This window comes from Mycteria americana, chromosome 10, assembly GCF_035582795.1.
Source record: "Mycteria americana isolate JAX WOST 10 ecotype Jacksonville Zoo and Gardens chromosome 10, USCA_MyAme_1.0, whole genome shotgun sequence".
Taxonomy (NCBI): Eukaryota; Metazoa; Chordata; class Aves; order Ciconiiformes; family Ciconiidae; genus Mycteria; species Mycteria americana.
Window position 1 is genome coordinate 4125979 of NC_134374.1, and position 27994 is coordinate 4153972.

Consider the following 27994-nt stretch of genomic DNA (forward strand, 5'->3'; position numbering starts at 1 on the left):
AAGTTAATTATGTAAATACTACAATGTCTGATCTTAGTTTGTAGATGAACAGGCAAGATGTAACTGGCTGAGTGGTAGTAATGGCGTATTAAAGGCAAGGGTAATGATATCTTTATTTTTAAACATGCTGAGAAACTGACAGCCTTTTCACTGAGTAAAAGCTTAGTAATTTTATAATATATGAAAAGCATAAACCAGTAAGTTAGAAAAAACAATTGACTTTGCATGTGTGTAACACCTTATTCTGGTTTTGCTGCTTCTTTTGTAATGCATAAAGATTGGTCAAATATTTAATAAATTGTATATATGTTATATGCTCATGTACAAGTAGAACATGTATTTCTGTACTATGATTCCATAAATAGAGCAAATATATAACTATTTTTAAATAGACTGTTTGCCAAACTGTATTGTCAGGTTGCAGCTGCTTTATCTCGCAGGACTACGTTGTGTTGTGAGCAACCAGTGTATCGCATATTATTTTTGTGTGCAAAATGGTTATGATAAATTGAATGTTGAAGGCAAACATTTAGTCTGTAGGAGGACTGAAAAAGAGACCGTGTGTGGTGAAATTGCGGGTTAGCACCTGCAAGGAAGTAAACAGAATTATTTGCACAGCGAAGCATAAAAAGTAGCTTACCAAAAATGTTACAAGATTTGAAAGTCTTTTTTTAAAGTGAAGTAGTAGCCTTCTGCTTCAAGTGAAGCAGTAGTCTTCTGCTTTTAGACTATGGATCTGCAGTGAAATCCCTACTTCCATTCTATGCAAAGAGGCTTTAATTTGCTTTTGCAAAAATCTTAACTGATGTATTGTAAGTCTTACTTGTTTTTACCAATTACAGGTATTGGTCAGTCACAAGCCTTGCACCCCATAAGTTTTCTGAGTGGTGATTTACTAAACTTTTTTTTATTTCTTACCTCTTTAATTCTTCCCTTGATTTCTTCTATTTCCAATGGCAGCTGAAAAGGATTTGAAACTGATTTTTAATTAGTTGATAGACTAATAGGAATTGATGGGCTTCCATCAGACATGGAAATCAGCACTGATTTCCATCAAACTTAGAACAGATATGGTCAGTACATGGGAAGTGATTGCAAACTATCCTTCTTTGAACCCAAGATGTGAGATAAAACCAGTAATCAGTATAACTTAAGGTAAACTTGCGCTTTATTCAAGTGGCTTTCGGCTAGCTGGTCTCAGGGCTGAGAGGAGGCTCAAGCTTGCTGCCTGAAACTTGTATTGTTGCTTGTACTTAGTCAGTATCCAACCAAACTAATCTAGAGTTGGCTCAGGTATACCTGTACAAACCACAGTTATGCTTTCTGATTATATGTTCATGATTTTAAAAAGCCTGTTCATGATTAAAAAAAACCAAACCACACTTTCATTTTACTGCAATATTGTTCTGAACCTGAATGTCTCTTCTGTGTAGGTTTTATTTTGTTAAATTTCCAACCATTGTTGTCGAATTTAAACACATCTAATGAAGCTGCAGTTGATTTAATTCCTGGGAAAATAGGCTGGGTGCAATAGGAGCTGTGGAGAAGTGCTTTTTGTTGGAGAGGCAGGATTAATGATGAGAGAAGGGAATGGAATTTTGTGTGTGAAGTGAAGAAAGAAATGAGTGGAGGTTAGGGTGGAGGCTCAGAGTACCTAAAGTATTGTTTGGGGAGAAGGAGGGTTTAGCAGGGATGTACCATAGATGTGGAAGGAAGGAAAGATGTGTGAAGAAGGCATGGAGCGGAACTGGCCAACTTTTTATTGTACTCTGGTATTTGAAAGGCTTGCGTGTGTGCATAATGACGTGCTGAGAGAGGTTGACAGGGCTTTTCTGCTTTGTGGAGTCATGCGATTCCTATAGCTGGTCATGTAGTTTGCTTCTCCGACCTTCCTCTGCACTCTGAAGGATACTAATATACACCCAACTGGTCTGTACTAAATGCCTATGGGCAGTGAAGTGGCTTCCCTGTTTTCATCCTGACATGAGGTGTGTGTATGTGAGGGGCACTAATATGAAGGAACCTGTATCCACATAAAGCTAAGCCATGTATTTTTACTAAGATAGCACCTCTCAAATCTTAAGTCAAGTGATACGAGAACCTATGCAGAATATATTGTAAATGGCATAATTTTCTTCTTCCCATAATTTCTTTCTGTCCCATTTGCCTGCTGCACTGTAGAATTGCATTCAGATTATGTGTACTGTGATGTGAAAGCTTCAGCAATGTTAAGTTAATCAAGACATACAGATACAAATGCACTCCATTTAAAATGTAAGCTTGGGTTATTGAGGACAAAAATGGAAATATGTGAGTCGTTAGTGCAGATTTGAAGCTTACCTGAACTATAACAAACCCTTCTGGGATCTAAATATGTATTTATCACATAGATTTGTTCACTATAATGGGGTTTGTCAATTTGGTGCATCATGATAATAAAAGGTCCAATTCTACAAAAAATGTTATTCAGTAGAAATTACTTCAGGTTGCTCATTATCACATTTTGTTTCTAATAAATAAAAGTAATGTACAAACATGTGCTAAATATGGCTTGTACTGACACAAGAAAGAGAATACAATTGTACCCAAGGCCATATCTCATGTTTGCTTAAGAATGATTCCTAGTAGTAAAATGTTATAAATGTGGGTTGGTTGGTACACTGAAGTTAAACTGTAGTTTGAAATTAAATAGAACTATATGAAATGAGTATAAATGTATATAGAGTTCTCCTACTCTGACTTTTCTGCTGTGTCATGTTGGAATACATAGAGGGATACAAATTTTACTTTAATCTAATTAGCTGCTTAAGTGGATGTGAAAGTACAAAAATCTTAGGTTGAGAAATTACTTGTATATTGTTGAATTACTATATATTGAATTATAATTGAATTACTGTATATTGTTGAATGGAACCATGCTATGATTGTCAGAGTGGAAAAGGAAGAATTTCAACTCTTTGAAACTTTGTATATTGCTTCATATATTTTGTTGTGAGAGATGGGCCTAAGGTAGGGTGGGGATGTTGCTGTATTTCAGACTCTAGCATTTAACCTGGACTAAAGTTCAGGCCATCTTCACAGAATATCTCAAGACTTGAAATATCAAGTCTTAAGTGAAAGGCCATTGGGGGCGGGATTCAGATTTTTAATCTCTTTTCTACAATGAGTAAGACTTTCAGTAGTAACCAGATTAACTGTACAGTCTGTACACAATGTGCACATATAAATGTGTGTGTATAAATTTTTGTTATAATTTAGTCAACTCTTGCAGAAGAAAAATAAATTTGTCTTCAGGTTTTTAGATACTGTTCATTTTTAAATACTGTTCTTGTTGGAGTTTCAAGAGTTTTCTCTGAATTGCTCATATAAAAATCTAAGTCCAAGCTTTGCTCCATAGACCATCGCATTCATTGTAGTGTCCTGTTATTTGTTAGACTTCAGGGTTTTGTTGGTTGATCCATGCTACTAATGATTTTTTTTTTTTTCTTGAGCAATATAGGAAGAATTTGCACTACCTGGAATGTCAACGGAACTGGTGAAGCTTAATTGTCAGCTTTAATAGTTGTGGGTTGTGTGACTGAAAGCTTTTGTAGCAGATGCGGTAAAGCTGCTGTAGCTAAGGGTTTTAAGTGAAACATGCCGTACATAGTAGGACACTGCTCTTTCAGAAAGGATTCTGTCCATCTCCTCCTCATGCATAGTGAATTTAACCCTGGTTTTTAAAAGGTGAAAACAAAATACACTTTTCTATCTGATTTCTTGTGGATTATTTTGTGGGTAACATGAACAGCCTAGGGGCCATTTGTTTATTTCTAGTTTGGAGCAGCACCTTTTTTATTTTTTATCAGTAACGTCTTCTATGTGACAGCTATCACAGTGCACTGTAGTAAACTCATGTGTATTTTACTTATCGGGGCTTAAGCTGGGTAATTTTTAAGTTCTCACCAGGAAACTTGCAGTAAGTAGCAACTTTAACATATTCCTGCCTTTGAGGCATCTTTTAAGTGATCTGTTAGGATTCCAGTGTTTCTGTTTCCTACTGTTAAAAGATTCTCCTTCGTTTCTGGTTCCTTGTTGAATTCTTAGCATAGTTGCTCTTCGGGATATAGCAAATTCCTTTGGGGAGGAGGGGATGGTTCTTGTGTGTAGCCATTTATTAATAGTTCAGAAAATCAGTTGCATCTACTGCTTTAGATAGGAATACAGCAAAACAGGAATATCACTATTTGCAATTAAAACAAATAAACAACCTTTTTCAGTTTTTTTGCTTAACTTCTGATACTTGTATTTGCTTCTAATGGAATGGTTTTTTTTCTGATACAGCTGATGTCCACCTCTTTCCTTTTCCTTTTTTCATCTCTCCCTCCATCCCACTTGATAGCAGTTTATTTAGTCAAAAGAATCTGTAATGTTTACTTACACTGAAGGTCTACCCCTTTAAAAATGGTGAAGACATTCAGAAAACACAGCTTGGGAATGCATTGTTTACTTCTGCAAACTTGCCCATGAATGTACTTGCTCTAAAATACTGATTTAATTTAAAATTCCAGTTTCTAAAACTAGTGGGGTAAAGTATCTTGTGTGAGCAGTAACATCCCTTTAAAATACTTGTTGATTTGAAATACATGAGGAAAAAAACTCCTCCTTTTGGAGGGATTCAGTTTTGTGTTTTGATTAGAGCTGTTTGCTGTTTAAACCATTGTAACATATTGGGCTAAACAGAATTGCCTTGAGCCGTCAGGGTCTGGCTTCATAAGAACTAAAGAAACCTCCATCTGGGCCTATGGTGCACTTATGAAGCATTGCCTTACCTCTGTAGGCATAATCATGGCACCTTAGAACCATGATTTTTTTTCTTGGCTTGCCAGGTTTTCTGCATTTCTGTTTAGTTCAGGTCTACCCTTGTGAAAATGGTGTAGATTTGGGATGTTCAGTTTAGCATTCAATTTCTTCTTTTAATGTGTTTGAATAGCTAGGAGACTTTCAGCTTTTTTTGTTACAAATGAGCTATGAGGGGCTCTCGAATGCTTTCTGCTCTGGCTGCTGTTGCTCAGTTAGCTCAGGACAACGCATTCTCTTCTGCGTTTTCTTTTTTTTTTTTTTTTTTTGAAACAACTTAGTTTCATGCTCCAATTGGCATCTGAAGAATTCGTAAGCCACCAAAATACATTTTCTCAGTGAAGGAGGTTCTTAAAATAAACATTACTTTTGCTTTCATCATAAACTGAAAACAAACGAAGGAAAAATGCAGTTAGTTAGGTAATACAGCCCGCTTGGAATTGGTTGAAAGGAGAAGGAAGCTAAAAGGTATGAGGAAGTTGTCAGAATCCTGGGTGAGGATTCTGTGTTGTATAAATGAGTCTTGAGAGTGAGCAACAAAGCAAGAGAAAAGTAGGTAGCGTAACCTACTAACAACATATTTTGTTTCATTTTCAATGGCACTTTTAAATTTTCATGGAGTTTTACAGTAAACTCGATTTCTGTTAGTAAGGATCAGTTGGGGAGGGGATGCAGAAAGCAAGCTGCTTCCTAACCGCAATGAATAGCAATTAAAGCCTTTTTACACTTTCAACTTAGTGTCTAATATTTTATGTAGTAATTGTAGCTGTACATATTAGAGAAATTTTGGTGAGAAGACGGTAGTTTATTTGCTGAGGATGTGAAATATGGGAAATAAACTGATATAAACGATTTTAAAACATTTCAACCTCCTGACAGTAAAAAAAATCCAACAGTTTAAGCTTTGTAATTTTTATTATTTTGTCACTTCTTGTTTTAACTGTTGTCATGTTTTCATTATTCCATTAGCAGATCTGTATTGTTTGTTACTTCTTGCTCTTTGCTTTACAGTCTTATAAATATCAGATTTAAATGGAGAGAATGAGGCTGGCATGGAAAAGTCAGTCCTATCTTCTGGCGGGCATTAGGGTGTAACTGATGATGAGCCCTCATATTTGCCACTTTCAGTCAGAGTTTGGTGTAATAAGTTTCTTTTACATTCCACAGGGGTTTTTTGCATTTGCAAATGAAGAAAAGTTTTCTGAAAATGGATGGATGGTGTACAATCCAATGTCCGAATACAGAAGACAAGTGAGTTATTAAAGTTGCAGTTGCCTGGTGCTTTCATATCTGACAATTTATATAGACGAATTATTGTTTGTACGTTTCTCTTAGCTCTTTTGTGGGGGGAGCTGAGAATGGGAGAAGATGGAAATACAACTTGAAAAAAATGAAGAGGAGAAATAAAACACTGGAACCTTTAAAAAAATTAGAATGTCACAGGAAGGTAGTCTTTGCTCTTTGAAGGAAGTTATTGATACCTCTTACAATGTGCCACTGTTAAGTGAGCAGGGGGCGGGGAGAATGTGCCAAATATGTAACTGCAGTGTCCTAAATGTAGATTTTATTTGGTCTTTGATTTGGTCTACTTCTTCCTGAAGTGAAAGGGGAAAAAAAAAAGCAGCTTATTTTAGAAACAACGTTGCTTTACAGAAGTTATTTATATGTCTGTTAGTATTCTACCTTGCTCTTTAGGTGATTTTAGAAAAATGTCAATGAAAGGGAATGAGATACTTAATTTTAAAATGTCTTTTAGACAATTTATTTTTGCTTTAAATATGACGTGTTTTTAAAAACAATTTAAATAACAATCAATAAGGATTTCCTTAGATTTTCTTTTTCCCCCCCTCCGTAGTTTTTTTGGTTCAAGGTTTAGAGGCCTAAGACCCAAAAAAGGTAAAATACAAACACCCGCACAAACCCCACTGTGCATGTGTGGGGGGCTTATCAGTTTTTCTCAGTTTCCTGGCTACTGTTTGTGAAACGCCTTACTGAGCAGACTGCAACTAAAAGTTGTTGTTTCTCAATAAGAAAGGTACCCTGAATCTTATTTTAAACCTGAAGGTAGTATGAGGCTACAGGGAAGAAAGATTGAGATGAAACTTCCTCCCCTGTCTTCTCGGGACTGTAGTCTCTTTTTAGCAGGCAAAATGGAAAGGCAGAGCTTTGAGGGAGGAGAGAAGGCAATTTTCTTTCCTCAATCCCACAGTTAAAGAAATATGTCTACTAGTTTTAATCATTGTTTTGAAACTTCTTCTAAGAATAGAATTGTGTATGTAAGAGTATATGAGACATCTCCGCAATTGTTTAAGGCTGTGAATCCATCAGCAGTGAGCTGTTTTGTGTGGTCTTGTAATCTTTTTTCTTCTGTTGTTTTGAAACACTACTGTAGTTAGGTTAAATTGGTAGGTTGTTGCCACCATGTGGCCATAATGTCATGTAAAATTCAAGAGTAGATTTATTGTTTGCACAGCCAAAAGTACCGTGAAAAACTTTGTGTTACATTTTAGGGACTGCCTAATGAACGGTGGCGAGTAACTTTTATTAATGAACATTACGGACTGTGTGACACATATCCATCGCTCTTAGTAGTGCCATATAATGCAACAGATGATGATCTCAAGAAAGTTGCTGCCTTTAGGTCCCGAAATAGAATCCCGGTGAGTATTATGTGATGAAAGTTACCTTATAGTGTAGCTAGTTTTAAGTATGCATCCAAACAACTTTTTGCTGAACACAACACAGAGGATGCTTTTTTTGGAAATGGTTACAGCAAAATAGTTTTGATTGGCTGGCGGTTTTTACTGCTTGAAACTAGTGTCTGGGCCAAGCCACATTTCCGTTTTTCCCCCACAACAATCACCCATTCCAACTTCATTGGTTTTAACTTGACTTTTCTAGTAATGACTGCCAGCATTGCAGATTCCCTTTTCTTAATGAAGTATGAGCCTTAGACTGCCATCTGTACTAGTTTGTTGACTACTGTTGGATAGGTGCACATAAAAAGTGATAGCAAATGTTATCCTCCTGTAAGCAAACCATGTGGCATTTAAACGTACTTCCAATGGTCAGTCCTAAACTAATACTTCATGCATAGTCTCTGTAGTAAATTCTTGAGCTTTTTAGTCCTTTAAATTGGGCTGTGGAGTTTAAGATAAACCCATTTGACTTTTCAGTATATTTCTGTAACTAAAATTCTTTGAGGTAAGAGAATTTTTATGTATTGGCTCTTTATGGCACTATAGAAAATATTAATTTCTATCACAATACAATCTGTTTTAACTAATATTTCAATTTGGCAAACTCAGAAGAGGTGCTAGATTCTTAGCCAGTATAAGAAAGCTGCCTTGAATCTCAGTTAATTTCAAACAGATGTGAAACTCGGTATGATAAATCTTTTATTAGATATGGTATTTACTGACAGGCTAGGCCTATAATTATAAATTTACTCTATACATTACACACATATGTATGTAAAATATGTATGTTAAATATATAGTGTGTGCATGCAGTTCTTATAACCTAGCTGTATCTTCTCTGTCATATCAAAATTCATGACAGGGCTTTTGTATGCCTGCACAGTGAGAGTCATTTCCTTGGTAATAGTAATTTTATTCTTGTCAGGAAATAACCAATCATACTCAGCCGTACACACACTGACAGGTCTCGTTTCTAGATATACAACTTAGGGTTGTATTTCAGGAGTGAATACTTTCTGAGGATTTTTTTTTTAACTCTGATGTTCTTTCACTCTGTAACCCACAACTTTCAGACTGGGTGGGAATACTGTTTCTTAATATTCTTCAGTGATGAAGTTGGAGTTTTTGCCTGCTTCTTGGGGTGCTTATCTTTAATCTCTTGCACTGCAATCTGTTCCCTGGGCAGCTCACTGTCTCTTGTTTGTGGTAAGTCCCCTCTGGCTCAGAAGAACAGCAAAGGCAGCATGCGCTCTGTTCCAGTGCGTCCTCTTTGTAAAGAGGGCTGAGGAACAAAATGTACTTTAAAGAGAAGGGGGAACATTCAAGATCCTGCAGAAAGGTTCAACTTTCCTTCCTTATCCAAAAAAAGGGAAAAGTTGTTCTTGTAGAATTGGAGCATCTTAGTCACCGTTTCTACAATGAGTTCATTCTTCTGAATTGTTTCTTAGTTTCAGCAGGCATTGCTATGTTTGTTTCCAGTTCGCTTTTCAGAATTATTTGTGCAACCTAAGACTTGTAGGAAAATATTAAAATACAATGGATTATATAGGTAAGTATAATTTCAGTAAGTTAAATATGTAAGAGAATGAACTCTTTTAAAGATTATTATTATTAAGTTTTATGAGACTAAAGTGGAAGCAGTTGAGATGTCTGGGGATTATCTTTTGAAGAAATAAAATAAAAAATGTTAATTTTCATATTATCTATTTTAAAGAATGTAACTTTAAATTTTAAAGTTGTAATTTTTTAATAGAATGTATTTCTTCTGATGTGTTTTTCACTAGGTTCTGTCATGGATTCATCCAGAGACTCAAGCTGTTATTATGCGCTGCAGTCAACCCCTTGTTGGAATGAGTGGCAAACGGAATAAAGATGATGAAAGATATCTTGATATCATCAGGGAGGCTAACGGGCAAATCTCAAAACTGACCATCTATGATGCTAGGCCCAATGTCAATGCAGTTGCAAACAAGGTAAACAGATGCTTAATAGCCTTATTGGGGGGGGGGGGCAGGTAGGGAGGAGACTTAGTTTGAAGTTTTCTGTGAGGAGGTTTTTGGGAACAGTAGTAATCTTACTGTAGATAAATGTATATAATCAAATATATATTTACATAATCAAATACTGCAGCTCAAGGCCATGAAAGGACATGAGTGCCTAAAGCAGGTCATAAGCAGGGTTTCAGGACTATATGTGGATTTCCAGACATGCTTTACCCTGTCGGTTACCAGTCAAGCACAGATCTTAGCATGGGACTGAAATCAGATATGACTACACTCTGCACTGTGAGGCAGATATAGGCTGAGCTGTAGAGCATGTTCTCTGTTGGAATGACATGCCACCTCTGTGCAATCCACAGTTCTACTTCATATCCTCTGCGAAAATTCTGTGCTGGAAAGGCTGTGTGCATAAAGCCAAGCCCACTGACAGGCATCCTTTGTTTGGTTCTTCCTAACCATTACATGAACCACTTCAGACCTATCCAGGCATCCAGCAAATAAAGAGAAAGTGATGAATAAGTCGGTTTGGGGGTTTGCACTCTAAACAGCAGTATGGGTATGATCTTGGATACCTAGATGCCTGTTCTTCCCTAGGTCCCTGTAGTTGGTAAGTGCAGTAACAGAAGTAGTGTTTCCATCTGCCAAAGTGACCATTTCTTTGCTAATCCACGATCAAAGCCTAAATGGGACCAGAATCATAGAGCAGCCCAGATTGGAAGGGACCTAGAAAGACCATCTGGTCCAACCTTTCAAGAAGAAAAGGTGTCCCTGTGCCTTGATTGCCCCCCTGCCCCCCTCACCTCTGATGAGGACCACGTTGTTCAGGCATACTCAGATAATGCTGGTCACAGTGTGTCAGTGTTGTGTTTGGCACAGAGCACAGCAGACATGGATGTGCTCCATGTTTATATGAAAAGCCTGGTTAGGGAGAGGTGGTGAAGGACACAAGTTTAATTCTTTCTTCATATGAGAATGTACCTACTTCACTCCCTCCATGTCTAGGATAGTCCCTTACTCACTGAACTTCAAGCACAAATGAAGTGGATATGCTCTTCAGTACTTACTAGTGAAATTGTGTGTCTGCACAGCAAAGAGCATGAGAGAGATGAGCTCAAGAGGGTTTGAGATCTTAGTGAAACGATGAGCGTGCTTATCTGGGAGAGAAAGAATTCTAGCTTCTGAATAGTTTTATTGGCACAAAATGAACACTAATTTAGTGGAATGAGTCCTCTTCAATGTTTGTGCTGAAAGGAATATGAAATGGTAAAACTTAGTTGTGTATAGGAGGTTTATATGTAACAAATGTTAAGTTGCTTCAGAATTCAAGAGGGACAATAATGTTAGTGTTTGCTCTGTGCAACTTAAATGCATGCATCTGTACCTTTACAGCCCTCTTCTCTATAATAGAGAATATAATTTATTAAGCAAGAAATAAGGCTGCTTTTTTTTTTTTTTTTGTATAGCACACATTCTTTCAGAGACTTGATCCTAGGGGCTGTTTGGCTAGGTTTTAACCTGATGGTTCATATTTTGAGGGTCTTCCTCAATTGCTTGCATTTTACTCTACAAATTGCATTATCCTCTGCACACTGAATTATATGGGTGAATAAAACATGTAATCCTTCTGTTTGCTTTGTGCAAGGAATCTAAATTCTTACATTAACTTAAATTTTTCCCCAGTTCTTGGACAAACTCAGATTTTTACCCCATTTGTTTCAAAGATGTATTATGCCCAAACCTTATATACACATAGTTATTGAAGTATGAAGCACAGTTTTCAGCTTTTTAAAATGGTCTATGTATTTCACTCATGTGTTTTAATTAACTCCTGGTATTTCTAAATATGAAATTCTCAATCACAGCAGTAAAAGCAGTAGTGTGCGTTTCTGGGTCTGAGAGACAATGACATACAGAGTGCAAGCCAGCGTTGATCTGCACTGAAAAAAGTTTTCTTGAACAGCTGTGAAGATTAGTATAAGCAAAATCTTGGGCTACACTACTCATGCATTCCTGTGTTCTTTGTACGTAGGTCAAGACCACACAGTCAGTAGAAGTTGCAGCAGCCCTGATGCTAAAATTACAATCACTCCTCACCAGGACTTCATAATACTCAAAGGAAAGAGAAAAATACGATCATTACTTCTTTTAGTGCAGAGCCTGGCAGCTCTGAGAATACCCCCACATCTGAGGAAGGAGATAGAGAGCATAGAATAGAGATACTGTGCTACTATACAGAAATGTAGGTGGTACCAGTGGGGAAAGGCCATACCGTACTTTAGGTTGTTGTCTGATGTGTAGTTGGTGGCTGTAATGGCTTATAAAGACAAAATTTATTTATCACAATTCATGGCATGGCATGTTTTTGCTGTCTACAGGAAATGCTGTGATTTTGCAGCTATCTTCGGAAAACCTCATCAGTGGTGCTGTGTCCTAAAATATGTGTGGTTTTTCCATTTCCTTTTGTGACCAGGCACATCCTCTGCTGTGGTGGTGATTAAATGTTTGGAGAGCACAGCAGTAGAAGAGACTTTCTACTTATGTGACTCTTTAATTTCTTAACGATCTAAATACGTGTTTAGTCTTCAGCAATAAAATTTAATGTTAGAAAAGTTACTTTAAACTTTAATGTTATTACTAATTTACTTCTTAGAGGCAGAATCTAAGATTGTTGAACTTAATTCTTAAATGAAATGTAGCTTATTCTTAACTGAACTCTTAAATTTAATTTTACTTGGCCAAAGACTTTATCATTTTTATCTATTTCAATATCAGTTCAATTTTAGTAGTAAATAACTAGGCAGGTTAAACACAAGAAAGAATTTTAATTTTTTTTTTTTTTTGTAGCAAGTTGGCACTGATAAACCTGAGGTTTGCTCTCTTTAAATTAGTGGTGTAAAGAAACAGACAAATCCTTTTGACTGAATTTCTTTCTAATTGGTACAGAAAAAAAAAAAAGAGCAATTTTATTCCCTGGAAGTTGTGATCTAGTATGTTATGAGTAATTGCTGTTTTGTGTGATGTACTTTACATTTTAATTTAACCTTAATAATCTGTCTAGGAAGTACATTGATTTCTTTTGTATTCAGAATCATGAGTTTGTTTAATCCTTGGTGGGAAAAGTGGACATAAATGAAGAAAAAAATATTGACATTGTAATGTCAGTTGGTCAAGGAAAAGCTGTTTCCACCATGAATCTCAAAAGTAATGAGGAAGGTACAAATGTCTTTTTATTCTCAAAGCAGTCTGAGTCCTGACTGATGTGCTGCCGGCCCACTGTCCCTTACCTGGCTAGTTCAATCCTATTTGAATGTCTTCAGGCCCAACAGTACAAACAACCTCTTAGTGTTAATCTAAAATAATTAATTTTCCCTTTTAAGGTTACTCCCTTGAGGTTTTGAAAGGAATTAGGCTAGCTGGAGCAACTTGAATGTCTTTCTGGCCATGTGTTATACTTAATACACTTTGTCCCTTTGGACAAGGGAAAGCCCCCAAGTATTCTTCTCCAGCATTTGCCCCTCCAAAGCTTGTATCTGAGACTGATGTTTTAAACAAGCAACTGAGATCGTATATTGCCCAACTACAAAATAAAGTATAAATAAAATTCAGTCCCTTCTTGCTCTGTTGAAAAGCTGCTACAACAGTGTATATATGACTAAAGTTAATTTTAGATCTCTTGTTTGTAGGCAACTGGGGGAGGATATGAAGGTGAAGATGCATATCCCAATGCAGAACTTTTCTTCTTGGACATTCATAATATTCATGTAATGCGGGAATCTTTGAAGAAGTTGAAGGACATTGTTTATCCTAATGTGGAAGAATCACACTGGTTGTCGAGTCTGGAATCAACCCATTGGTTAGAACATATAAAGGTAACTTTTTGCTGTTTGTTTGAAATAACATTTGTCCAAATCTGTCATATCAGACTTGCTTTCTTTGCTAGACTTTGAGATAGTCCTGATATGGAACACATCGAACTACTTGAACTAAAAAACCCAGCATCACTGAGTGTTGGTTTTTTGCCAACTAGTTTTAGACTATGTTATGAGCTATCATTACTAAGCAACAGCAGGTGAAATTCAACATTTATTGTCTGCCCCAAGTCAAATGTCAGTCTTTAATAGAGGAATGCATTGTTAGTCTGATTGTCTTTACATGTGTGAGAACTGATTTATTTTGGTTTCTAGCAATACAGGACTACAGATAACTGTCATTGTGAAGGATTAGTAATTACTTTAGTTGTCAGTATGTATGTGACTCTTTTGTGAATTATGGTTTTGTAAATAAATATTGTGAATTTATTTGTAAATTTTGTAATTTTCATCTTGTAGCACAAATAAAATACTTAAACTGGTAATTCACCAGTGTTCTTACTAGTTGACCTTTGGACCTTTTGCTTCAAGTACAGCTGTGCAAAAGTATTTAGAGTATTATATAATGAATCCTACTTCATAACATTTTCATTTTAAGTTAATATTTGGAAAATAAGCATATTAGAAGGGTACAAGTTCCTTTTTCCAACAACAGAGATATTTCAGTAATTTAGTTCAAAGAAAGGAGCCAAATGAAATACAGAATTTTTAGAGAGTATATCCTATGGCAAATCCTCTGTTTCTTTAAAAAAGAAGCTTATGTTCTTCGGTTTATCAAGGTTACTGTTTTCTGCCCCATTTTTTAAGAATTTGCTATGAGATGAATTAGATCTTACTAAGGGATTAGGGAACCAATCTGTTTCTCTATTTTTATACAAGAAATTTACTTGATCTCCTAGAAAATTCTTTTCCAATTAACTATACCATGCTCTTTAGGTCTTTTAATGGAAACAGTATCAATTTAGATACTGTGTAGATACAAAGAAATCAAATTATTTTTGTTAGAATGATAACACTAATCTGTGTTGTTTGGTGTCTGTTCCTCTTTGCTAGCTTGTCTTGACAGGAGCTATTCAAGTGGCAGACAAGGTATCCTCAGGAAGGAGCTCTGTGGTGGTTCACTGCAGTGATGGCTGGGACCGGACAGCACAGCTAACATCGCTGGCCATGTTGATGCTAGACAGCTACTACAGAACAGTTGAAGGCTTTGAAGTTCTAGTGCAAAAAGAATGGATAAGCTTTGGACACAAATTTGCATCGGTAAGAATTAGAAGATAATTGCAAGGATGATGCAACATTAACATTCTAAAAAGCTTTTAATGTTAAACTTACTGTGTCAAGATTTGATAATTCTTTTCATTATTTTGGAATTCTGATTTAAAACATTTCCAGGTAAATCTGAGAAGAGCTGTTGTTTTTGGACCTGTTTGGTTAATATTTTTTTGCTATTCTTTGTCTGAGAACTCATATTTTGTCCTTTACACCCTTTTAAAAACACAAAGTTGATAGGGTTACTGTGGTTATTGAGCAAATAAAATGAGAAGGCAAAAAATTATGTCCTCCCAAACTTTTCAGAAGAAGGTTGGAACATGAGGCTTCTCCCTCACCCTCCCTTTGGACTATTTTGAATGTCATGAGAAGCAGATGAATGAGTCTGGCCAATGTCTTAAGTGATGTTTTGAATGCTTCTTCCCAAATTTTCTAAACTTGTCATAATAGCTCTCAAGAGGCTCTCACTAGTAATGCTGCCTCTAGTTCCGTTCAGTTGTCTTCTGGATGCTTAGAAGATAAAGTAGAAATTGTCTATAGCAATTCCTTAATATCCTACCCATGTACGATGCAAAGTCAAGGGTGTTTGTGTTAGGAAACTTTTCAGAGTCTTAGTGGAACTTCTCTTAAATTTGGCAGCTAACCATTTAACCAGGAAATCTATATGAGGAACCTGGAGAAGGAGAACAGCAGGGAGAGTGTGCTGGGATATGTAAACATAAGTTGGGAGCCTTACAACAGTGTTACTTGTTGATGCTGAACCTTGTAATTCACAGTAAGAAGTTTCCACACCTTCAGTAGAAGGTATTTGCACAGTCAATTTGTTCCTAGTGGAATATTCTAAACATGTTACTTAATATTGCTAAAATTGGGAAAATAGGCAATCTGGAAAAATCAAGACATGGAAAAATATACCTAAATGTGTACTTCATGCCCATTTTACATTTGCAAGAGTGTCTCAGTCATCTGGAAATTCATGTATAGCTACTCAGCATCAATCACTTCACCATTTAAGTGTGCTTGCAGGCTGTGGCAGTCTTTGATCTGACATTCTAAAGGTGCTTTGAGGCTTAGGAGATTTGCATTTTGATTGCTGGGAGTGATATCTGCTGTAGTCCAGTTTTTTGTGTACTTACCTGTAGTGTGCTGGTAGTGATGTGTTATATAAACCTTTGAAGTATTCTGCCTTGGTACAGCCACAGGAAAACACTGGCTTGCCTTTTTATTCTCATATTTTATTTTGTATCTTTAAAAAACGTTATAGTCATGATGCAGATAAAATTAGATTGTATAACTAGGAGACTTGTAGTCTAGCACATATGTTATGGTTTAACACAGAGCTTAAAAAGAGAGAGCTGTGAGTCCTTTACCATTATGAATAAATTTGAATAATCTGTTTCTTTTTATTAAACCATTAATTTTAGTTTGAGTAATCAAAGGAGTTTTTTCTCTCTCAACAGGTAATGTTTTTCTCCTATTAGTGAGGTAGGACTCTTATACCCCTTCCAGATGACTAGCTCAGTCCACTGGTTCATCTCTGACAATGTAGCAGCAGTAAGGGTGACTTAAATAGCTTGCTTTTGCTTAAACTACTATTTTATTTTCCTAACTTGCTCACTCAAGTAGTAATCTTTGGAAGTGGTTGAAGCCACTCGCCTATTAGCCATCTGCTGTTTTCTGGGAGTACTGTGTATTTTGATTTGATGGGTTGTTTAGCTTATGTGGTGGTCCTTTTCTGGAGTGTTCTGTAGAATAAAAACTGATAATGCAAGCAGAAAATATTTTGATCATACATGCTTTGTTTTAGTTTGGTAATTATTTGATAGAACTGTTGAAACAAACAGTGAGGACTAGGCATTTCAGTGCAGTTAGCATTTCGTGAACCTCATCTCTGAAACTATTGTTGTTATGCCTTCCCTCAAGTGGGGAGTTGGAGAAGAGTAGGGTGTTTCTTATACTGTCTGGGTTAGAGCAGGCTTCATGTTTTCATGTTACCAGGGTTGCAATTTGGATGTTTTAATAACAAATAGCTAAATAGTAACTACTTAATAGTTACTCTCTGTATTTGCTATCTAATGAAGCGCACAATAAGTTTCCTTGTTGAAAAGGAATTCCCTACCCCAGCCTTTCTATGTATAGTGAACTTAGCACACTATCCAGATGATAAAATTGCATGTTATGTGGAATGTCGTTCTAATAGTGCATTCTAATATAAGAAATATGAGACATAGACATAATTATAGATGGAAAATACTCAAACATCCTAAAACTGCTAGCCATAGTGAAAGTGGAAGGACTTTCACTCCTTACTGAACACACGTATGACTCTGTTAACAGATGCCACGTATTTTAAACCATGAAAACTGGAGAGCAAGGAGGCCAATTTGTTTGTCTTCCCTATAGTGCTTTTCTAGTCATTTGCTACTGTTGACTGAGTTCAGCTACAATCCCTCATCTCACTCTCTTTCCTGCCATTCAATTCTATTATTTTAAACTGTCTTGCAAATCATTGTACGGAGTAGTGTACTGGTTTTGTCGTTTTTCACGTCCTTAATACATTAAGCCTGCTATCTTACAGGCAGATAGACAGCATCTTAGTTCAACATACATGCTCTTCTTTTGCCTGCTCTAGGCAAGTATATTCAAGCAGAATTATGGAGTTAATAGAATCTCTTTTCCCTGAACCTCTTATCTGTCCTCAGCTATCCAATGTGAAAAGGAAGGAAACAGCTTTTACCAAACCTACTTTTTGTCTGTGGGGAGAATTCCTTTGATTGTCACTTTGGACTCCTCAGAATAAGTGGCTCACCCAAACTTTAAAAATGTGCATTAATTTTCTGTCAAGAACATGAACATTTCTTTGAGCTCACTCATGTTCCCTGTCTACCTCAGGGTGAATCTTTAGGTTCAAGTGTGGAAGGAGAAGGGTTAGGAGAATCTGTCTGGATAGTTTGATGATCCAGGTTCTCCAGTGACTTAAATTACAAAAGAAGACAAAGAATATAACTTGGCTTTTGACAAACTTATTACATAAATATAGTTCAAAATATGTCTTGATTATTTGCAAAGTAATGGACGCGTTAACAATTCTGCTTGTCCAATAACTAGCAGGTTTTTATAACAAGGCCAGTTATCACTTTGGAATTTTTCGCAGACATCTTTGGAACAGCTTTGCAGTATTTCTGTGTATCTGAATCTCTCCTCCTTGGTGCAAGAACTGATTTTGAAATCATAAGAACAGGTTGCTTTATTACAGAAGCATTAATATTTTAGTGCAAAATAAGAAACTGTCTATTGGCTATAAAATAGACTGTTTTGGTTAACAGGAGGCTGTATTACTTCATTTCAGAGAATAGGCCACGGTGATAAAAATCATGCTGATGCAGACAGATCACCCATCTTTCTCCAGTTTATTGATTGTGTGTGGCAGATGTCTAAACAGGTATGTTAAATCATTCTTCAGAAGGTAACATTGTTAAGAGATTACCGAATTAAAAACCTATATCTTTATTTAAAAAAAGAAGTATTTGAAGAGGACAGCATACCCCTCTGCTCTGACACTGTAGTCAAAAAGAGTGTATTTACTTTTAAACCATACCATCTCTGTACCATATTTCTAAAAGTGGTATACAAGCTGTAGTGATGTTGCTTAATATGGCATTGGCTATGTATGCAAGGCTGGTATGCCTTGGGCTTCTCAGAAACACATTGAGAGACCCAGCAGAATGCTTTTACAGGAATTGCATCCAGCTATCTTAATTGGGTCTGTTGTTTCATTTCACCATTTTTGTGAAGCTGTCCCCTGAACTACAGGGACAAATGTTGTTTTGTCAAAGCTTGAAAAGGAAGCTTGGGAGCTGTTGAGTGCTGTGATTTAAACGTTGTATTTTCAATAAGTAATGAAACAAAGCCATAGACTTAGTCCGTTTAGGGTCAAGGATTAGGAGCTAAACTCTTATTTCCCTGTATGGTGCTGCACTATAAGGAGTGCACTATGGATGTCTTATTCTGTCTTGCTAGTGAAAATGTAACTGTAACCATTCTGTATTTTATTACTCTTTTTAGAAATTAAAGGCAGTTAGAACATTTTGAGAAGAGTTCTTTTCAGTGACTAGTTTGAGAAAGTTGAACACCTCATGCCATCTGAACACTTACTCTGCTATAAAGTATATGAAAGTGTTATCTTAAAAATTATTTCTAGATGTACTCAGGCTTCTAAACGCTGCCTTTAGCCTCTTCACCAGGGCATGTGCATCTCTCCCTGCTTTTACGATGTAAAGAACGAATTTGTCTTTTCTGTTTTTAGTTTCCTACGGCCTTTGAATTCAATGAGCAGTTCTTGATTACAATCCTGGATCACTTGTACAGCTGCCGGTTTGGTACTTTCTTGTATAACAGTGAGTCTCTTAGAGAAAAAGAGGTTAGTCAAACCACTGATTGTTTAATTGTATTGCTGTCTTGACTCTAGACGATTACAGAAAGTTTTGGTTGCATTGTATTTGGTTATATTCCTTGTATGACAGTGGTTTTGAACTGGCATTATTCTTGTTATAGAATAGTTGCGTGGTAAATTCCTTGGTTTTGATAGCTTAAAGACTATGTAGTCACTAAAATACTTGTCAAACACTGGTTTTGGAATATTTCTAATACAGTAATTTATTATGCTTCTAAGTAAATCAGAAGTGTATTAATTTTAGAATGTAACCATGGCTTCTATGATGGATTTCCTTATTTTGTGCAAATATTTACTGTGCTTATTTCAATTTCATTTTAGAAAGTGACTGAGAAAACATTATCGTTATGGTCTTTGATAAACAGTGAAAAATCTAAATACACCAATCCTTTTTATACTAAAGAGCTAAATCGAGCGCTCTATCCAGTAGCCAGTATGCGTCACTTAGAGCTCTGGGTCAATTACTACATCAGGTGGAACCCAAGAATTCGGCAACAAGTAAGTAAATTCTCTATAATGCGCAAAATGCTTTTAGACTTTGGAAATAGGATTTTGTGTCATAACTGACTTGTAGAATAGTACCTGTAGTCTGTTCAGGTTTTTAATATTATGTTTGTAAAGACAGAGAAAAAAGGTGAAAATGATTATTCAGGGTTTTTTTGGGGTTTTTTTTGACTTGCTCAGCTCTTCTCAGAACACTGAGCTTATTTCACTGCTTAGTATCAAGTCATCCTCAAGCTCTTTCTATCCCCTTTTCTTGGGTACAGGGCTGGGGGAGCATTTTTAAGGGCATTTGATGCTACTAAAGGGTGAATGACAACGCTTAGAAATAGGGCTTGCTGGTCCCTGAAGAGTTAGGGCATTAGCATCACAAACACGCTTAGTTGCATTTGCTTAGTCTTTCTCCTTCTTAGAGAGTGTATGAAGTCTTTTTACAAATTAAGAGGACCTATTCGGTCCTTTCTCTTTCAAAACTGCTAACTGTATTGATGGCTTATGGTAAGATTTTTTTTATGTATCTTTGATGACCCAACATTGTTTACACTGTGTAACCGTGGGATGAAAGCTGTTATTGAAAATTATACAAGTGAATCAGATTGGAAGCCCAGAAAAGCTTTTGTCAAATTACAAATAGTTCAGTTCTGTGCTTTTAATGTTTACTATATGGACGCTCAATGTTTGTTACAATCTTGCTAGAAATCTCAGCAATGTGGCGTGTAAAGATAGTGTACAGAGACTTATTTGTCCTTCTTAACAAGTTGTGGAGTTTTGAGTAGGAGAAGATAGAGGAGCAGTTTCTCTGACAGAAGCAGTCTTCACAATCCAGCCCCTGGAATGAATCAGGAGTTTTCAAGCAATGCACTTCCTGTTCTGCAGCTGATCTCCTGTCTTATTTACAACACTTTAGAGGCTGTAAGAAAGTCAGACAGTTTGCTATATTTTCTTACAAGTATGTTGCCAGTTTTAATGTGAAGTTCTAGTTTTAAAGCTTTTGTTGCTTGCTGTGAAAGATGAGGGCATTTTGCAAAAGGTGAATCCAAAGATTTATTTTAGAAAGTGAAGGATTATAGGGCATGCAAATTAGCTGTAAATCTACTTAAAAATGTGCTTTACCATTATTCAGGAAAGATTTTTGGCAGAAGTTTCTTATTAGAAATGCAAACCCATGTGATAATCTTCTATGTTGCTACTACCGGTCCCTCATTTTCACCATTTTTATCTACAAAATGCAACAATTTTTTTTTTTTTTGCTGCACTTGAAATTTATGCTTCATCTTGACTTAAGCAACTGAATAGTGGACATGCGGCCTGAACCAGTTTTTTGATTACCTTTTTTAGTGCTATTACTTAGAAGCATGTTCTGCATCAGACTTCAGTCTAATGAGGAGTCTGGTCTGTTACTAGCAACATCATTAACCCTACATCTCTAATCATTTTAGTACCTACATTTAGTCATTGATCCAGCTTCCACAGTTGCTTCAACGTTCATTGCCGTCCTCATCTGGGGTGCATAGTGAGTGGTGCACGTAAGAGTGCCGGTTCAGCTGGTTTTGAACTGGTGAGGCGTTTACATTTGCTCCTGAAACTGCACTGCTAATAGCTTTTAATTACAGGCAGTTAACTGTGAAACAGCAGCAACTTCTTGACAGGTATGTACAGCTGAAAGTAACATTAGGCTCTGTATCTGCCTTGGACATTTGTAATTCTACTTTTCCATTTGTTTCATTACTCTATCTGAAAACGGAAGCAAAGCTTAAAATGGAGACAGTTAAGATGCTCTTTCTGCGAGTAATCTCCTGAAAGCTAGGGCAGTTGATTTTAAACACAGTGAAGTTTCCTTACAGAATTCACTAATAAAGTTTTGCATTTACTTCACTTGTTTATTTACACAAAGTTGCGAGTTTACTATTAAAAACTGAAGTTTAATTTCATCAGTAAGGGAAATTATTTAATCTGAAGGCATGGATTTCATCTTAATCTGATCGGTGTAGCTAAAATAGCCAGTCTGCCTAAACACTGTTTTTAGGGAAGATGATGAGACATCTGACCTCTGGAATCTAAAAGCTTTTAATAAGTCAAGAAGAGAAAAGCTTCGGACAAGGTATTCACACCTATCTTCCACACAATATTAGATAATAAGAAAATAAAATCCGTATGCTCCAGGAAGTGCTGGCTGATTTTATTGAGGTACGAAGAACTGTTTTGTGTAAAGATTTCCTTTGGATGAGAACAACTGGAAGGCAGAGGGCTCTTGCATTATAGAAGTAAATATTTCTGTTTAGCTACAACTTGCTTCGTATGTTGGAAGCTGCAAATACTGAGTAATGCCAGGAAAACACAAATACTACAGCAGCCTAACTGTATCAAAGTAGTTGGACTGAAGTGATAAGACTAATATAGATCTCTTTCTATATTAGCAGCCAAATCCAGTGGAGCAGCGTTACATGGAGCTCCTTGCGTTACGTGATGATTATATAAGGAGACTTGAAGAACTACAGATCACAAATAATTCTAAGATATCCAATTCATCAGCCTCATCAGCATCTCCCTCACAAATGATGTCCCAAGTACAAACACATTTTTGAAGAAAATGTTGGCTTCATTTTATACTGTAATAGCAAGTGGTGCTTAACATAGATCTATAGCATAAAGAGGAATATTTTAATGCCTTACGTTAGACTGTCCTAACACAAATTATTTTAGACTGTCTTCGTTTGAGGAGAACTTCAAAACGAACAAAACCAACTCTTCAGTTACGTGCCTTTCAGAACCTGTGGACTGGGAACATTAATAATCAACTTCTAGTTATGGAGGGCTTTAAGAGTTATTTTGGAAAGTCTGGTACAATTGAAATTAAAATGATTTATTGTTTTCATAAGAATGCTTTAATTTATTACATTGTAGGTCATGTTCCTATAAGGAAATTCATGCTCAGTCTTACATGTCGTGAATAAACACGTTAATGGCAATAGGAATATTCACATTGTGTAAAATTAGGTATGTGTGTATTCCTGTTAGGAATACATTTGTGGAGTTCATGAGAGAAAAATAAATTATATTGTAAGATTTCAGAGAAGTGTTGAAATTTTCTAGTTTCCTGAGAATTCCAAATTCTCCTTTTTTGAAATAAACAAAAATATGGAAGGGATTTCACTGATAGGCTTCTAATTAAAAGGTTCAAATAGTTCAGCAGACATCAAAATAAAAGAAAAACCTATTTTTTATTGTAAATTAATTTTTTTTAACAAATTACAGTTGTACTGGATTCTGAGAAGTCCTGTTCTGGCTAACAGTTCAGCACTAAAAGTATGTTACAAATTATTGCTGTTGGCAATATTGGTTCTTTGGATTAATACAGAATAAAATGGTTCTAAAGAAGGTTTATATAATTAAAAACAGACCCACAGAGACCTTGCTTAAATATCCAGCAATAGCCATAGTATTAAAGCTTGCGTTTGTCTTCTAAAAGTAAATGTGCCTGTTTAAAGGAGCTTTTATACCAAAGTAGGCAAAAATTTTCAGTTATAAATACTGTTGAAAACCTGTACATTTATAGCTTACTGTTTAATTTAACTTTTGTTCAACGAATTTATTATTAAGTATTTGAGGGACTTCAGTAATCAAGATTTGCATATAATGTGTGCATTTACATTGAACCTTCCCGTGAATTCTAGTTTTAAGCCTTCATTTCAGAGGCTTCTTGTAAACCTTTGATTTGTTCCTTTCAGGTGTCTTTTACATAGTTGCAAGCATTTCTTATAACAGCACAAACCTTGCTACTTGATATTTAATTAAAATTTTGCATATTCTCAGAAGTTTAATGATATTCAGGCAATCCAGGAAGTACTGCAATTCAGAATCTGTAGAGGACTCTTATCTAATATTGTTATTTTAAAGGAGATATTTTGATGCTTGAGGCTTCTGTCATTGTAAATTATTGTACATGTGGTGAGTTTTGATCTGCAAGATATAGTATTATATATAAATTAAGATTTGTTTAAGTATATATAATATAGTTTATTAGAAATTCTGCAAGTTTATAAAGTGTAAATATTTTGCATATGAAAACTAAATTTAAAGCTATAGTTCCATAAAATAAGTCAAAGTTTAGAGGACATCTGAATATTTCTAGAACAGTATTTTTTCAAAGGAATAGAAGTATACCGCCTCTTGATTTAATTCAGTATATACACTGAATTGCACTATTTTTTTCAGGGAAGCTCAGAGCATATGGCAAGTGTGTTCTAAATACACGGGATTTATATGACTTATTTTTGTCCTCTAAATTTCATTCTCCCGTCAATGTTCTTCAGTATGTGTTTCCAAAATAACAACATTGTCCTAAAATCTTGACTTGTTAAGGTAAATAAGATGCATTACATCAGATAAATGAAGAAGGATACTCAATTGTTCGTGATATACTTTGCATTTTGAAAGCTATGCATACTCTGGTATATTTGCCTTCTACTTACTTGTGGTTTATAAAAAAAAAAAAAAGCTATTTTTATTAGAATATTTAAAGTTTCTGTATTTGAGTTGAACGTATTGGTGACATCTCTGAGCAGTGTGGAGAAGTTCAGAAAATCTAATAGTTTTTACTGTGTAAACACTACATGATAACCTATTGCATTTGGGAAAGTGTAATATAATGGAACGGATCTTTTTGCACTTGCTTCATTACATATATACCATTCTTCATATTACTGGTTCAGTCAAATTGCAGTCTTTGAAGCTCTCTAACATAGCTCTGTGCGGGCTTGGATTTTTTTCAAGTCAACAGATAAGATACTTGTTTTAATTCTATTTTTACATGGCAATATTAGGCAAACATAGCAGTGTTTTTAATCCAATACTTTCTGGAAGATACTACTTTGAAGTCGTGAATGTAGGCATACAAACTGATCAACGTTAACAGGAAGCTCTTCTTTCCACTTAAACGCGTGATCTGGGCTGTCATTCTGCAATGCACTGCATGCATACACTGTATCTGAAGGGCACCTCCGGTCCCCTGCGCACAGCGGCGGGTGCCGCAGCTGACCCGTTAACTACAGTCGGTGCCCTCTTGTAGCTGTTGCGGCCAGGAACAAACCTGGGGAAGCTTTCGAGGTGGTGAGTGAGAGAGGTCCAGGTGCTGAGTGCCTTTTCCAGGAGGGGTGAAAAAGCAGGGCTGGGATGTGAACGTCAAATGCCTGATATCCAATATGAAATACCCATCTCGGGAACGCTATTTTATTTTTTTCCTTTCTGTATTCTTACTTCCATGGACCTGAGAAGATAACCTAGTTTTTGTGCTGGGCTTCAGTTACTTATTTAGAAAGTTTATTTGTTGAATGCTGCCTTTATTTGCTTATGCCTTATCCACCCCAGCATCACTGTTATGGGTATACCCTAGAAATGATTTGTGTACTACCTCCTTTTGATGTATTTTTAAACTCTGCCTTGAGTTCGGTTTTTTGTCTCACAGTGAGCATTGTCCGTCGTGCAGGTTTTTATATATAACTGACCAGGACCCTCCTCGCGTGCTCCTTGCTGCTCCTGAACGAAGGGTCGGCCGCCCTGGCCGGATACGCAGGACCGCTCTGGAGCCGGGTGTCATTTGTCAAGCGACTTTGGGGCGGGGGGGAGAGCTTAACATCCGTCTGCCGTGTATATGTGTGAAGGGGAAAAAATAAAGATGTCAGTTTTAAACCCTTTGCCTCCGACAGACGTTTTAATGGGACGCTGAAAGGGGCTGCTGCTGTCGGCCCACCTCTCCCGGCAGCGCGGGCTGCCCGCGGCTGAAGGGGGCAGACCCTGAGGGGGGCCCGCAGGCCCTGTGCTCCCCTCAGCGCCCGGGCCGGGCCCCGCGGAGCCGGCGGCGCGGGGCGGCTGCAGCCCGGCCTTCCCCCGCCGCGCGGGGCCGCTGCCCGCCCTCGCGGCGGCGCGGAGGCCTGTGGGTAAGCCCCGCCGCCAGGTGACAGCTCTCGGCCGCCGCCGGGGCCCGAGCGGGCCGGGCTGAGGCGGCAGGGCCGGGCCGGGCCGAGCCGGGGGTGCGCCGCGGAGGGGCGGCAGTCCGTCATCCCGCCGGCGCAGCGCGTCCCGCCGGCGGCCGGAAACATGGAGCGGGCGGCGGCGGCGGCTGGGCCGGCGGTGGAGGGCGGCGGCGTGAGCCGGCGAGGCGTGCGGGCGGGGGGCGCCGCGGCGGCGGGGGCAGGGTCGCGGCAGGCCAGCACGGAGACGCTGGACAGGTGAGCGGAGCCGGCGGCGAAGGGCGGGCGGCGGGAGAGGGGGCTCCGCTTCCCGCGCTCGGTGCGGGGCGCCGCGGCCTTGCCCGGCCGGCGGGAGGCGGCGGCGGGCGCCCCTCGGCCCGCGCCTCCGCGGGGCGCGGCCCCCGGCCTTGGGGCGCCCTCCCCGCCGCCGCCCCGCGCCCCGAAACCGGCGTGGAAGCGGAAGCGGTACCGCCGGCGGGTGCGGCGGCGCGGAGCCCAGCCAGCCCCTGTAACGCGAACCTGGGGGTTTTGTTTGTGTCACCGCGCGGGCTAACGGCGGGTTTTCCTCGGCGAGGGGACTGGCCGTTGTCAAAGTTTCCTGCTTGCGGTTGTGCGCTTTTGGTCGGTAACGTCACCGGTTTTGCGAAGGCTGGGGCTGCCTGCAGGATTTTGGCCCGGGGTTTTTTGGGCAGTGCGTAGCTTCTCGTCTTTGCAAGCTCAAGTGAGACCGTCCTCAGATTTTAAGTCTTTATTCCCGTTTGGTTTTTTTCCACGCAAGCGGGCATTTCCTCTGCAGAGGTGTAGCTGTCCCAAAGCAGTATGGCGTGTCCCCCGGTGTGTCCGTTTACCTGTAGAAGCGTGTGAAGGCTTTGTGTCCCGGTGCAGGTGCCCGGCTGGCTGCAGGTTGGCGGGGTTTCCCGGGGGGGGTGCGCAGGAGCTGGGCGCCAGGTGTTACCCCATCTAGTTCAGCAGCCGCTGGCAGGGTAATTCCTTTCTTCAGAAGTTTCCAGCTGGAGGCAGACTTCAGAGCTGCATTTAAAAATCCTTAAACAAGGAGTAGAAACTAACGGAAATTTCACTGGGATGAAAAATAAAGAAAAAAGACTGCATTTAAAAACCAGTGCCAGGTTCCAGTCTCCATATTCTCTCTCTTTTCTGTTTAGGAGAATCCTGGAGTTTTACATCATTCTAGTGAAGGCGGAAAACAAATGTCCATTTTCTATCACCAAAACTTACATCTTTGTGTTCCTTATTAATGTGCTTTCTCATCCTAATTTTCATCTTTCTTTCTTTCTCCTCCTAATCTTGTTCTGCCCTGGGAAAGTTATAATGTCCATTTGTTATTTAATTCATTTATTTGCCAGTACGGTTGTACCAGGTTATGCTAACGTGTGTGACCTCAGATGAGACAGAATGAAAAGACGTGTACGGGTGGGTAGGTGTCCCACTTGACAGATGGTGATAAGTCACGTCCCTATGGTCAGCATCCTGTGGTACGCTGATGCATCCTGAGACACTGATCGTAGGAGGTGGACCTGCATTCACATTCGTTCTCTTGCTGCTATTAACTTTGTTGATGTAGTGATTCCTGGTGAAGATAAGCCGTAGAAAAATAAATCGTTTTCTTACTTAACAAGTAAGTGCTCATTTGGAAACAAACTTGGGCAAACCCTAAAGAGACGCACTAGAAATTAAGAGATGTGAAAGAAGGAGAAATAAATGAAATCAGAAAAGGATTACTGTAGGGTTTAGCTCATGCACTCTTGCAAAACTTAAGTGAAAAGTTTCTCTAAATGAATCTGGACTCGAGTTCAGCACTAACCTGAGAGTTATCTTTGTTGTTCAAGCAGCAATATCATAGATGTGTTTTAGTTGCAAACCAACATTTTGTGATCTAGTACTGTGTAGAATTTTGCAGGTACTTTTAGAAAGCTACTAAAATTTATCAGAAAAGTTCTGAAAGAGCTTTCATTTCAGGTATGAAGTTGTTGCATGCATCTTCACCTAACTCTGTCCTAGCAGAGTTAATGTAAGACAAGACCTCTAGTTAAGTAGTAATTGGTCATCTTATGCCATTATCCCACCCTCTTAATGTCCAAGTTGTGGTGCATCGGTTGGGTGCTGGGTATGCGTATGTAGTTATTCACGTCAACGTCACAGGATACTCACAGAATCCAAAGCTAGTTTATGAACGAATTCTAAAAATGAATTAAAATTTTCTTTCTCTATTTGACTTCCGAATAAGCATTGAATCTGTAGAAGAGCCCAGCTAAACTGTTTGAAAAAAATGGCAGTTATCTACGGCATCAGCTGAGGCTGCTGTAGCATTCAGGGAACAGTTCCCTCTGGCACTCCTAGTCTTTCCTTGGATACTGGCATGTTTTGAAGCAGACCT

At 38.0% G+C, this 27994-nt stretch overlaps 2 protein-coding genes across 8 annotated transcripts in view; both read left to right on the top strand.

The window, feature by feature from the left end:
* The window catches only part of MTM1 (myotubularin 1), a 47097-nt gene extending 21792 nt beyond the window's left edge, over positions 1-25305 (top strand). For 3 of the 5 annotated variants that reach the window (XM_075512847.1, XM_075512849.1, XM_075512848.1), the window contains 9 exons: positions 6007-6090; positions 7350-7499; positions 9323-9511; positions 13222-13407; positions 14461-14667; positions 18026-18118; positions 18983-19096; positions 19451-19627; positions 22048-25305. In XM_075512847.1, the coding sequence (XP_075368962.1) occupies positions 6007-6090; positions 7350-7499; positions 9323-9511; positions 13222-13407; positions 14461-14667; positions 18026-18118; positions 18983-19096; positions 19451-19627; positions 22048-22215 (1368 nt within the window). In that variant the 3' untranslated portion in view covers positions 22216-25305. Of the gene's footprint in view, positions 1-6006; positions 6091-7349; positions 7500-9322; positions 9512-13221; positions 13408-14460; positions 14668-18025; positions 18119-18982; positions 19097-19450; positions 19628-20506; positions 20580-22047 lie in introns of all 5 variants that reach the window. The other 2 variants (XM_075512851.1, XM_075512850.1) reach the window with 2 other exon arrangements.
* A 227-nt stretch (positions 25306-25532) lies between these two features.
* The window catches only part of MTMR1 (myotubularin related protein 1), a 40252-nt gene continuing 37790 nt past the window's right edge, over positions 25533-27994 (top strand). The window contains exon 1 of one of the 3 annotated variants that reach the window (XM_075513520.1): positions 25533-25857. In XM_075513520.1, coding sequence (XP_075369635.1) covers positions 25727-25857 — 131 coding nt within the window. In that variant the 5' untranslated portion in view covers positions 25533-25726. The remainder of the gene's footprint in view (positions 25858-27994) is intronic. The other 2 variants (XM_075513518.1, XM_075513519.1) reach the window with 2 other exon arrangements.